Source organism: Pipistrellus hanaki, assembly GCF_964339955.1.
Source record: "Pipistrellus hanaki genome assembly, chromosome: 15".
In the NCBI taxonomy this organism is placed as follows: Eukaryota; Metazoa; Chordata; class Mammalia; order Chiroptera; family Vespertilionidae; genus Pipistrellus; species Pipistrellus hanaki.
The window spans coordinates 31,495,867-31,509,069 of record NC_140517.1 but is presented as its reverse complement, the minus strand read 5'-3'; the positions used below and the strand labels follow the sequence as shown (position 1 = coordinate 31,509,069).

At 38.6% G+C, this 13,203-nt stretch overlaps 1 protein-coding gene across 3 annotated transcripts in view; it reads right to left on the bottom strand.

Moving 5' to 3' along the window:
• Positions 1 to 497: 497 nt before the first annotated feature.
• The window catches only part of LOC311633042 (uncharacterized protein), a 93,543-nt gene continuing 80,837 nt past the window's right edge, over positions 498 to 13,203 (bottom strand). For all 3 annotated transcript variants that reach the window (XM_084905208.1, XM_084905210.1, XM_084905209.1), the window contains one exon: positions 498 to 3,087. In XM_084905208.1, coding sequence (XP_084761334.1) covers positions 1,730 to 3,087 — 1,358 coding nt within the window. In that variant the 3' untranslated portion in view covers positions 498 to 1,729. The remainder of the gene's footprint in view (positions 3,088 to 13,203) is intronic.

The following is a 13,203-nucleotide window of genomic DNA, read 5'->3' as shown; positions in this document are numbered from 1 at the left end:
AAAACTATTTCACTCAACTCTCTGGTGTCCTGGTGGGCATGGCTGGAAGACTGGGCATTTCTCTCTCTCAATGTATTCTCAGGATTTTTTCAACAGAAGTAGCCAGACTTTTTAATAGTTCAGGGTCTGAACTTGAGAGAATATGCCAATATTAGTAAATAAAATAAAATATACCAGTAAGTCTGGGTCCAGAAACTGGCACTCCACTATATTCTTCTGGTCAAAGTCAAAGTCTGATAAAATTAAAGAGGAAAGGTTGTAAATTCCACCGCTTAAAGGGAGAAATATCAATGAATTTACAGTAATATTACTCTGCCACAGTATTATATCACCATAAAGGCCCGATGCATGAAATTTGTGCAAGAGTAGGCCATCCTTCCCCTGGCTGCCAACACCGGCTTCCCTCTGGCACCCAGAACCTGGCAGGCACCTGAGACCCAGGCTTCCCTTGCAGCCTCAGATCTTGGGGAGATCATCAGGAAGAACATCCAGTCTAATTAGCATATTATGCTTTTATTGTTACAGATTTTACAAATCTAAATTGTAACACAGAGCAGTTAGCAGCATATTGTCCAATATAATACAAGTAGGAAAATGATGGGTTAAAGGTAAGTGTGTTTCCCACATTTTTTATATTAAGATCAGTTTTAAGAATGAATGTGAAGTTTATCAGATTTGAGTAATAATAGAATACATTAAATGACATTTTTAATAATGCTTCTCATTATTAAGGTATTACAATATTGACCCATTGCCCCACCATCTTCCCACTCATGCCCTCACTCCCCTGTTGTTTGTGTCCATTGGTTAGAACTATATGCTTGCATAGAAGTCCTTTGGTTGACTTCTTACCCCTACCTTCCCTCTGAGGTTTGATGGTCTGATCAATGCTTCTGTTTCTGGATCTGTTTCTGTTCATCAGTTTATGTTGTTCATTATATTCCATAAATGATATGTGATATTTATCTTTCTCTGACAGGCTTATTTTACTTAGTATCATGCACTCCAGTTCCATCCATGCTGTTGCAAATGGTAAGAATTCCTAATTTTTTTTTACTGCAGCATAGTATAGATGTGTAGATTGTGTAGATGTACCACCATTTTTTAATCCATTCATCTGCTGATAGGCACACTGTTTCCAAATCTTAGCTATGGTAAATTGTTCCACTATGAACATAGGGGTTCATATATCCTGTCTGATTAGTGTTTCTCCTCTCAGCACAGTGCAGTCTAGGCAGAAGCCCTGAATGCCCTCTCTGGCCATCATGACTGTGGACCCAGATCTAGAGTCCCCTGTCACCAGCAGTCCTATGGACCTCCTTTCCACAGACAGACACTGTGCCTGATCGAAGGGATGTGGCCTCTGTGCTGTGAGGTTTCCCTCTGACCCTCTGGACTCACAGGTCTTGCAGTTCTCCCCAGCCCAGGTTTCTGATTTTACCATTCTCCAGGTGTCCTCTGCCCTTTCTGGTTGTGAATTGCTCACCAGCTGTATCTACTTCACCAATTTGAGGTGGATGTTATTTGATTTAGTTGCTTGTTCTATCTGCTCCAGGACAAGCCTTAGGACACATCCATCTATTCCACCTCCATTTTCAGAGATTTTTTTTTTCTAAATTACCATATTTAAAAAATTCTATAAAAATGCATATACCAAGATGATTGCATGTATGAAGCAAAAGGAATTACTACATTAATAAGGTTTCTACACTACAGGACTGAGACTTTCTTATAGTTTTACATTATGAATTTTCAGATGATGGGTTAGGTGTGAATGCTGTCTAAAGGCCTTCTTACATTCCTTGCACTCATAGGGTTTCTCCCCAGAATGAATTCTCAGATGTTGAATAAGTGATGAATTAAGTCTAAAGGACTTCCTACATTCCTTACATTCAAAGGGTTTCTCCCCAGTATGAATGCTCTGATGTAAAGTGAGTTTTTGGCGCAATCTAAAGGATTTCCCACACTCCTTACACTTATAGGGTTTCTCACCAATATGAATACTCTGATGTTGTGTAAGTTGTGAGAGGAGTCTGAAGGTCTTCCCACATTCCTTACAGTCATAGGGCTTAACACCAATATGGATGCTCTGATGTGAAATAAGTTGTGAGTAACGACTAAAAGCCTTCCAACATTCTTTACATTCATAAGGTTTCTCCCCCGTATGAATTCTGTGATGAAGAATAAGATGATAACCACGACTAAAGGTCTTTCCACATTCCTTACATTCATAGGGTTTCTCACCAGTATGAATTCTCTGGTGGAGTGTTAGTTGTTGTCGCACTCTAAAAGCCTTCCCACATTCCTTACATTCATAAGGTTTCTCACCAGTATGAAGTTTGTGATGTATTCTAAGGCCAGAGCCACACAAAAAGGCCTTCCCACATTCTTTACATTCATAGAGTTTGTCAGCAGTATTAAGCTTCTGATGTCGAGTAAGGTGGGCATACTGTCTAAAGGCCTTTCCACATTCTGTACATACATAGGGTTTCTCACCAGTATGAATCCTCTGATGAAGAGTAAGTTGTCCACGCACTCTGAAAGCCTTCCCACATACCTTACAATCATATGGCTTCTGACTAGTATGAATTTTCTGATGTACTCTAAGATCTGGACCAGATATGAAAGATTCTCCACATTCCTTACATTCATAGAGTTTTTCAACTGTATGAAGTCTCTGATGTCGATTAAGGTGGGCAGTCTGTCTAAAGGCCATCCCACATTCCTTACATTCATAGGGCTTTTCACCAGTGTGAATTCTGTGATGAAAAGTAAGTTGTTGGCGTACTCTAAAGGCCTTCCCACATTCTTTACATTCATAGGGTTTCTTAACAAATTGAATTCTCTGATGTGGAGTAAGAGATGTATGATTCTGGTTAGAGGACACTTTTTGAGATGTTATTTTCACTTCTCCAAAATATCCCTCTTGTCCTTTAAACATTTTTTTTGACTCACAATTATATTTTAAAATTAGGTTCTTAAGGCCATGTGTGTTAATTCTTTCCATTATTTTCCACTGGACCAAGTTTATTTCATTAATGTCATTTTCTGAAGATAACCTCTTGGTTTCATATCTGGTCTCCAAATCTGAAAGAAAACAAGAGAACAAACATATAGTTCTTTTTTCTGAAAGTAATAAAATTTCTACAGAAAAAAAAGACAAAATAATGCCGAATGAAATTCTAAAACTACTATAAAATTTGAGAGGGAAAAAACATAAGGGAATACCAGGGAAAAAAAAAAGGAGTTCATGAAAGATTGGGTATTAGTTATAGGCATGCCTCGTTTTATTGTACATCCCATTATTGTGCTTCACAAATACTATGTTCTTTACAAATTGGAGGCCTGTGGCAATCCTACATTAACCAAGTCTATCAGCACCATTTTCCCAAAAGCATTTGTTCACTTCATGTCTCTGTCCTATTCTGGTTATTAATTCTTTCAATATTTCAAACTTTTTTTGTTGTTGTTATATTTGTTATGATGATCTATGATCATCGATCTTTGAAATTACTCTCCACCTGCAAAAAGATTATAATATACTCAATGTGGTCTGAAACCAAATTCACAATATCTCTGAGATATGCCTGTAAACATTTTAAGTCAGTGGTTCTCAAATTGATATATAAATTAGAATCACTAGGGTACTTATTACAAATGTTCAGGTTTAGATACAACCTAAATCTCTTGCATAAGATTCTACAGTCCTGGGCAATCCTATTTCAATATTCTCCATATGATTCAGATGAAAATAAAAGAAAAATTCATACTTAACTTTTTTTTCAACAATTTTACTTATTCTTAGATTAAAATAAAACCCACTGTGATTAAAATGCCCTTGCTTATAACACATTATCTCAGCACTGTCCTCTTCACTGCTACTTGGAGAGACCAACTGAGATCGTAGAGCATGTCCCAACTTACTTTTCATCTTTTAGGACTTTTCAATTTGATATATCTCCCACAATTCTTCTGATTTGGGCTTTTTGTATGATAGCTTCTTCTCATCCTGAGCTCTTAGATTAAAAGTCACTTACTTTAAGCCTAGCTCTACTGACAGCAGTTAAATTGATGTTTTGGGTTGGTTGGGTTTTTTTGCTTTTGTTTTTTTGTTACATATCTGTCCAATTATATAGGTATATATTTTTAAAATCTCTATATTGAAATGATATAGTTATTAATTTTTCAAAATGTTATTCTGCTTATTTTCTTACCCTTAAACCTCTTTAAGGGCAAAAAACACAATCTCTACTTTACTCTTCATTAAAAAATAAATTCAGCCCTAGCAGTTTGGCTCAGTGGATAAAAGCATCAACCTGTGGACTGAAGGGTCCTGAGTTCAATTCTGATGGGCACTTACCTCAGTGGCAGGCTACTCACTGGCCCTGGCCCTGGACGGAACTCATGGAGGAGGCAACCAATCGATGTGTCTCTCTTACATAAGAGTTTTTTCTCTGTCTCTCCCTCTCCCTTCCACTCTCTAAAAATCAATGGGAAAAATATCCTCAGGTGAGGATTAAAAAGATAAAATAAAAATAAATTCATAACACATAATAGGTTTCACTCATTTAATTCCCATATAGTTCTCTGTCTCTAATCTGGCTTTAGTATATTTACTATACTAGAGGACCAGTACATGAAATTAGTGCACTCAAGGGGTCCCTCAGCTTGGCCTCTGCTTGCTTGCAGTTGAAGAGCCCTCAGAACTGTCAGTTGGACATCCTTAGCACTCACCAGCCATGAGCCCGGCTTCTGCTGAGCAGCACTCCCTTTGTGGGAGCACATTGACCAACAGGGGGCAGCTCTTGCATTGAGCGTCTACCCCTGGTGGTCAATGCACATCATAGTGACTGGTTGTTCCACAGTTTGGTCAATTTGCATATTAGCCTTTTATTACATAGGATATCTTACCATAATGATTAAGTATTTATTTTATTCATTCAAAGTAGTCCAGTTAAATATATAAATGGAAAATGGTGATCGTATACTCTTATGTATCCTATCACTGTACCCTTAACTATGCAGTATTCTCTATAATGCTCATTCCTTCCTTCATATAACTATGAGTTACTTTTTTTGTGTGTCCACATACAAAAATGGTACTGATGATTTATACTTACTTAATCTTCCTTTAGGCCTATTCTATTAATCATGCATTTTACAAAGGTTCGTTTTATTCTTTTATCCCCAAGCTATGAGTTACTTTTTCTTTGTTTCTCATATTAAAAAGATTCTGAGGAGTTCTACTTATTTAATTTTCCCTTAAGCATATTCTATTACTCAACCATTTTACAAATTCTCAACGGTTCTGTTCCTTTATCCCCTTGCTCAGGTCTTCTGCCTTCCATTCCCTCAGAGGCAAGGTCATTCATGTATTTCCTAGAAATGTGATTTTTCAGACAGAAGTAAATGTTTATACCTTACTGAAGTTCTCATGAAATCCTTAGCAAAAGAAAAAAAAAGGAATATATGTTGGGAACTCACTAATAGGGACAAAAGGTTTTGCAGTTTCTGGAGTGTAAAATACTTGCTAACAAAGGTCACATTGAATACAGACTAGTATATGCCCAACCAAGAGGAGAAAAAAGCCATAAGAAAATTTAGATAATGAATGAATTGTGTATGAGAGAAAAATGATGACTTTTACAATTATGATAATACTAGAGCCCTGGTGCACAAAATTCATGCACAGGATGGGGGTCCCTCAGCCTGGTCTGCACCTCTCACAATCCAGGATCTCAGGAGATGATCAACTGCTGGTTTAGGCCTGATCCTGCACTGGCAGCTGGACTTCCCTTTCTCAATCTGGGACTACTAGCTCCTAACTGTTCACCTGCCTGCCTGCCTGCCTGATCACTCCTAACCACTCACCTGCCTGCCTGATCGCCCCTAACTGCCTCTGCTTCAGCCCACACATCTAGGATCCAGGCTTCGCTCCCTCTGGCTGGCCACAGGCACTTGAAACCCAGGCTTCCTTCCCTCTGGTTGGCTGCAGGTACTTGGGAAGGACATCCGAAATGATGTCTAGAATGATGTCTGAAAGACATCTGGTCTATCTGTTCTAATTAGCATATTACCCTTTTATTAGTATAGATGGTCTATATAAAAACGTTGAAATCATATAGACTTTTTTACTAAAACTAGAAATAACAGAATTTTTAACAGTAAGTCCACTTAAAATTTTAGAAGTCTATATTAAATAACTCTTAGATCAACATGGGAATAAAATACAAAATAGTATTTTTGTATTTTAAAACTAATGATAATAATCTTTAAAAACCTACTTTGTATCTATAATTTTAACCACAATGCATATAAGGGAATTAAAAAACACGAATAAAAATTTTAAATAATTGAAAATCCTCAAAAAATTAGGAAAATAATAAATGAATGCAAAGTACAAAAGGCATTAACTGTATAAAAGCAGAATTAGGTTAGAAAAAAACTAATACATAAAACAAAAACAAGTCAGAAAATAAGATAAACCATTAATTCATATAATGAAAACAGAAAGAAAGCACAGACACTGAAATAAGAAATGGCAATTAAAATAATCATGAATACAGACAGAAAATACTTGAAAAGGGAGTGCTGACCAATACATTTTAAAACATAGCTAAGATATTTCCTTTTAAATATATTTTATTGATTTTTTACAGAGAGAAAGGGAGAGGGAATTAGAAACATCGATAAGAGAGAAACATTAGAACAACGGTATGTGCCATTGACTGGAAATGAACCCAGGCGTCCTTGGTCCATAGGCAAATGCTCTGCCCACTGCGCCAAACCTGCTAGGGTCAGATTTCCTCAAGAAACTAGTATACTCCTGCTGAAACCGGTTTGGCTCCATGGATAGAGCGTCGACTTGGGGACTGAAGGGCCCCGGGTTCGATTCCGGTCAAGGGCATGTACCTTGGTTGCGGGCATATCCCCAGTAGGGGGTGTGCAAGAGGCAGCTGATCGATGACTCTCTCTCATCGATGTTTCTAACTCTCTATCTCTCTCCCTTCCTCTCTGTACAAAATCAATAAAATATATGTATTAAAGAGAGAGAGAGAGAGAGAGAGAGAGAGAGAGAGAGAGAGAGAGAGAGAGAGAAACATTAATCAGCTGCCTCCTGCACATGTCCTACTGGGAATGTGCCTGCAATCAAGGCACATGATTGCCCTTGACCAGAATCGAACCTGGGACCCTTCAGTCCACAGGCTGACGCTCTATCCACTGATCCAAACCGGTTAGGGCTAAAATAATATTTCTAAAAATATATAATTTACCAATCTCAACACAGAAGAGATATAATGTTAAAACAGATTATTTCCATAAAGCATGGGGAATATGGTCAGACTTACCTTTTCCTATGAAAACAGCATTATAAAGGTTACTAAAACCTTAAAAATAGGTCATCCAAATTCTACTTATGATAATAAAGAAAGAAAATGACTTTTAAACTATTTTCATGAAGTGATACTACACTAAATAAAGACTATTCATGAAAAGGAAACTACATTCCAACTTTCTAAAAACTAATGTAAAAATTCTAAACATTTAATAAAAGAGCACCCTGAAAGAACCAGTGTTCTATATTTAAAGTGGTCTTATATGGGGAAAGCTATTAAGACAATTGAACTTATCAATAGAGCTGATGAGGAATAAAGATCACAAAACCTATCCCAAATATGCTGAAAATGGTGTTTAAATAAAGAGCTACTATTGATTTTTTTAAATTAAAAAAGCTCAATAAAACAGGAATGATTACTTAGCTAAAATGATAATATATATTATCTTAACTAGAAGGAAGCTTAAAAAATAATTAGTCAACACACTTACTATCCAGAAAAAGTTAGAGGTAAAATAATTTAGGAGGTAAGATGTGGCAGAGAACACTTGTTGGAAAACCAAGATGGTAGTATAGGTAAACTCGCTTCCCACAACCACACCAAAGTGACAACTAAAATACAGAACCACTGTCATTCAAAACTGCCTGAAATTTAGCTTAATAGAAGTCCTACAACTACAGAAGTAAAGAAGAAAGAAAAGACTGCCCTTTGGTAGGAGGGGCAGAGGTGTGGAATGGGTTGGTCCAACACCTCTTGTTTTTCTGAATCAAGAGGGTTATCTCCAAGGCCTCCCATGAGAAGCAGGGGGTCCTATCCATATACCAAATATTCAATAAATATATATCTATCCAGGATTCCAGAGCTGGAAAGAGAAGTCCCTGTAACTTCAACCTGTAAAAACCAGCAGGGATTGTGGCTGAATGACCTGGAGGCTGCTGGAGTCCCAGATGTTCCTCTTATAGGGCCCGAGCACGAACTTACATGGTCTTGTTACATTTGAACTTTAGCACTGAGAGGAAGTTTTGGGAGAATTCAGGGACATACAAGGAGGAACTGGATTGCCTGGCATCAGGGCAAGAACACAGGGGGGTGGCTTTCTCCCAGACAGGAGTGCTCGTAGGAATCATTGTTCCTGTGATGGGACCTCCCTTGTCACAGAGCTGACTGGCAGCCATACTTGGGTTTCCAACAGTGTGAGCCACACTGTTTTCTCTTCCCTGGTTATTCCCTGAGACCCCACCCAATTCAGCTTGCAGCCCCATCCAAGCTGTTTGCAGCTGCTTTTCCATACGAATGGGCTGTCTTGGCTCATAGTTCAGACTTTGCTAAAATATCTTAAACAGGCAACAGCAAGAAACCTATCAATTAAAGGCCCAAGACCTGGCATTAATACCAGCCTGCCTTGCTTCATAGCTGGGCCTCAGTTGGGCATTTCCTAGCCAAATAAAAGTAGCAGCCATCTGAAGATCTCTGTGTAACTTCTGTCAGGTGGTCCCGTGCAGTGGCTGACTTTGCACTGTCCCTGGAGGCCCCAGAGCCAGTACACCTGGTGGAAAAACCATATCAGATTAAACTCTACACATCCATAAGTGACATACTCATGGGTTAGACTCAGTGAGCACCAAAGCCTTACCAAAGCAAATCCTGCTCCATAGGGGTATCTGCTGCACAGCAGAGCTCTTCCATTGTAGACACAGCTGAATCTTACAGCCAGTTGGTCTGGAGGTAAACTCTTCCAAATGACACCAACAGCAATCAAAGCTCAACAACAAGAAGACTGCACTCAGCCCACACAGGAGAGCGCCTAGAGTGCCCAGGTCAGTTGACTGGGAGACTGAGCCACTGGGCCTACAGCACAACTATTGTCTACTCTACCAATCCAGGAAATATAACATTTCTACCTAATACATAGAAACAAACACAGAAAAGCAGCCAAAATGTAGAAACAAATACTAGTATGTTACAAAAAATATAATGGAAGCAAGAAAACTAGTGGATACAGAGTTCAAAACAATGGTTATTAGATTAATCTAAGATCTTAATGAGAGCTTCAATGGAATTAATGAAAGCATTAAGGGACTTAGTGAGACTTTCAAGGACCTTAGTGAGAAAATCAAAGACATGAAAAAGAACCAGTCAGAAATTAAGCATACACTAACTGAAATAAAGAATAATTTGCATGATTCAAGAGAATCAAATCAACAATCTGGAATATGAGGCAGCAAAAAACACCCAATCAGAAGAGCAAAAAGGATAAAGAATCCAAAAATATGAAGATAGTATAAGGGGCCTCTAGGACAACTTCAAGTGTACCACCATTAAATTATGAGGGTGTCAGAGAGCAAGATATTGAAAACCTATTTATAGAAATAATGACAGAAAACTTTCTCTACCTGGTGAAAGAAATAGACTTACAAGTCCAGGAAGTGCAGGGTCCCAAACAATAGAAATCCAAAGAGAACCACCCCAAGGCACATCATAATTAAAATGCCAAAGATTAAAGATAAAGAGAGAATATTAAAAACAGCAAGAGAAAAGCAGTTACCTATAAAGGAGTACCTATACAACTGTCAGCTGGTTTTTCAACAGAAATTTTGCAGGCAATAAAGGAATGGCAAGAAATACTCAAAGTAATGAATAGGAAGGACATACAACCAAGATTACTCTGCCCAAAGATATCCTTTAGAACAGCAGTTGCCAACCTTTTGGACCTCACGGACCACCAGTGGTCTGTTGATGACTGCTGCTCCAAAGGTTTCTTAAACCAACAGTCACCAACCTTTTGGACTTCCACAGACCACCGGGTCTCGACCACTGCTTTAGAATAAGGTCAGATAAAGAGCTTCCCAGACAAGAAAAACATAAAGGAGTTCATCATTACCAAACCAGTATTACATGAAATGTTGAAGGGTACTCTTTAAGAAAAGGAAGAAGAAAAAGATAAAAAATATGAACAATCAAAGGCAATAAATATATATCTATCAATAATTGAATCTAAAAATCAAAATAAATGAACAAGAAACCTAATGAACAAAAAGTGATCACTGGCAGCCATATCTGGGTTTCAAATAAGATATCTGATGAACAAAATAAACATTAACATAGTATCAGAGGTATGGAAATTAACAGAGTGACAACTCTAAGAGAGAAGGAGGGTTGGGGCTGGTAAAGATTTATCAAAGTTCTTATATGCATATATGCATTACCTATAGACACAGACAATAGGGTGGTGAAGGTTGGGGGCAGGGCAGGAACTCGGTGGAGTGGGACAATCAGGGAGAAAAAGCAGGACATCAGTAATACTCTCAACAATAGGTTTAAAATTTTTAAATTAAAAAGAAATAAATACTTGTTAAAACAAAAAGCTAACAACAAAAATGGTGGCAGAATACATGGAAGCTACAATCACCACCTCTTAGAACCAAACTGGATTCACAACTCAACTACTGAACAATCAACCTCGATGAATAACCAACTGAGGAGGAGCTGAATAGAATTCTTATAACCAGGGACTTATAGAAGCCAAATTGATACTGGTAGAAAGGGCAGAGATGCAAAAGGGCTGGCCCTGTTCTCACAGGCCACAGCTGAGATTCTAGAGGGATTTCTCAGCTGCAAAGTTCCCCCTGAAAAGTGTAGGATCTGAACCCTACAGCAGGCTCCTCAGCCCAGAGCACCAGAGCTAGGAAGAAGCAACCACATACCATCTGGCTGTAAAAATCAGCAGGGATTCAGTTCACTAGAAAGAGATAAGAGTTTGCTAGAAACATAGGTGCCCTCTTAAAGGGCCAACACACAAAATCTTGTTCAGAGCTACTCACCCTGGAATCCAGTGGGAAAAGGGAAGAACACAGGATAGTTGTGTGGAAAGAGACAGCTTTGTAGCTCTAGAAAGAGAGCTGAAAGGATAAACACCAAGGAATCTGTGCTGAGTTCCTCTCCCACATCACAGATGACATCTTTTGTGATGGAGCACTCTTTTCCTATGGCCTCAGAAGGTAGCCCCACTACCCTTTTCTTTCTTTCTTTTTTCTTTTTAAAAATAAATCTTTATTGTTCACATTATTACAGGTGTTCCTCTCCTCCCCACTCCCCCGTTAGCTCCCCTCCATCCGATTCCCAACCCCACCCACACCCTGACCCTCACCACTGTCTTCATCCCTAGGTGCAAGATTTTTGTCCAATCTCTTCCTACCACCCCTGAGAATTCTTAGACCAATCTCTTTTATGTCCCTTATTCTATTATATTCACCAGTCCATTTTGTTCTTCAGATTGTTTTTTATTCTCTTGATTTTTAGATTCACTTGTTGGTAGGTATGTATTTAATGCCTTTTTGTTGTTCATAATTTTTTTTTAACCTTTACCACCTTCTTCTTCTTCTTCTTCTTCTTCTTCTTCTTCTTCTTCTTCTTCTTCTTCTTCTTCTTCTTCTTCAAGAATACCTTCAACATTTCATGTAATCCTGGTTTGGTGTTGATGAACTCCTTTAACTTTTATTTGTCTGTGAAGTTCTTTATCTGACATTCAATTCTGAATGATAGCTTTTCTGGGTAGAGTAATCTTGGTTGTAGTTTCTTGTTGTTCATCATTTTGAATATTTCTTACCACTCCCTTCTGGCCTGCATAGTTTCTGTTGAGAAATCAGCTGACAGTCATATTGGGTACTCTCTTGTAGGTAACTAGTTGTTTTTCTCTTGCTGCTTGTAAGATTCTCTCTTTGTCTTTTGCCCTTGGCATCTTAATTATGATGTGTCTTGGTGTGGCCCTCTTTGGATTCCTCTTGTTTGGGGTCTTGTGTGCTTCCTAAACTTGTAGGTCTATTTCTTTCACCAAGTAGGGAAGTTTTCTGTCATTATTTCTTCTATTAAGCCTTCAATATCCTGCCTTCTCTCTTCTTCTGGTACCCCAAAAATCCAGATGTTGGTACGTTTTAAACCTTCCCGAAGGCTCCTTACGCTATCCTCACACTTTTGGATTCTTTTTTCTTTTTGCCTCTCTGGTTGGGTGATTTTTACTTTCTTATACCTTTGGTTTGATTCTTGGAGCATGTTGATCCATAGTTGAGTTTCTGTATATTCTTTATTTCAGACTGTGTATGCTAAATTTCTGGCTTGTTCTTTTCCTTTTTTTTTTTTTTTTTTTTTTATATTCTCTTTAAGGTCCTTAAAGGTCTCACCAAGCTTTTTGGAAGTCTCATCAAGTTTCTCAAAGGTTTTTAGAAGATTCTTGAGTAACCTTATAAATGTGATTCTAAACTCTGTGTTGTCCAGTAGTTTACTCTCCTCCATCTCTCCCATTTGTGCTATGCTTCTGTGTCTCCTTATTTTGGCTGCCTCCCTGTGTTGATGGAGTGGTTTTGTGTGGTCGGTGACCTATAGGGGTCAGTAGCTCAGCTTCCCCAATCACCTGAGGTGGTCGCTTTTGCTATATCCCTTTGTGGGCTTAGTGCAAAGTCTTGGTGTAATTAAGCCTTGATTGCTGTTGGTACACTGGGAGGAATTGACCTCCAGGCCAATTGTCTGTGAGGACCTGCTGTGTCTATAAAGGAAGAACTGCTGTACTGGAAACACGCCTTGTTTCAGTGGGGCTTTGGTGCTCACTGAGACTGTCTCACAAATGTGTCACTTATGGGTGTGAAGGATTGAAACTGAGCACCAGGACTCTGGTTTCTGGGTCTCAATGAGGTGCAGTTCAGCTACTGTCTGAGGCCAGTACTGTTGCAGAAGTTACAGCGTGAACCACAGTCCTGTCCTCCTTGGATCTGTTTGCCCCAGGTTGCAATTTTGCTAAACTGCAACAGAGAGGGCCATTCATATGCAACGTCCACTGCTTGGAGCTTGGATGTGAGGGGCAGAGTCTTAGGGT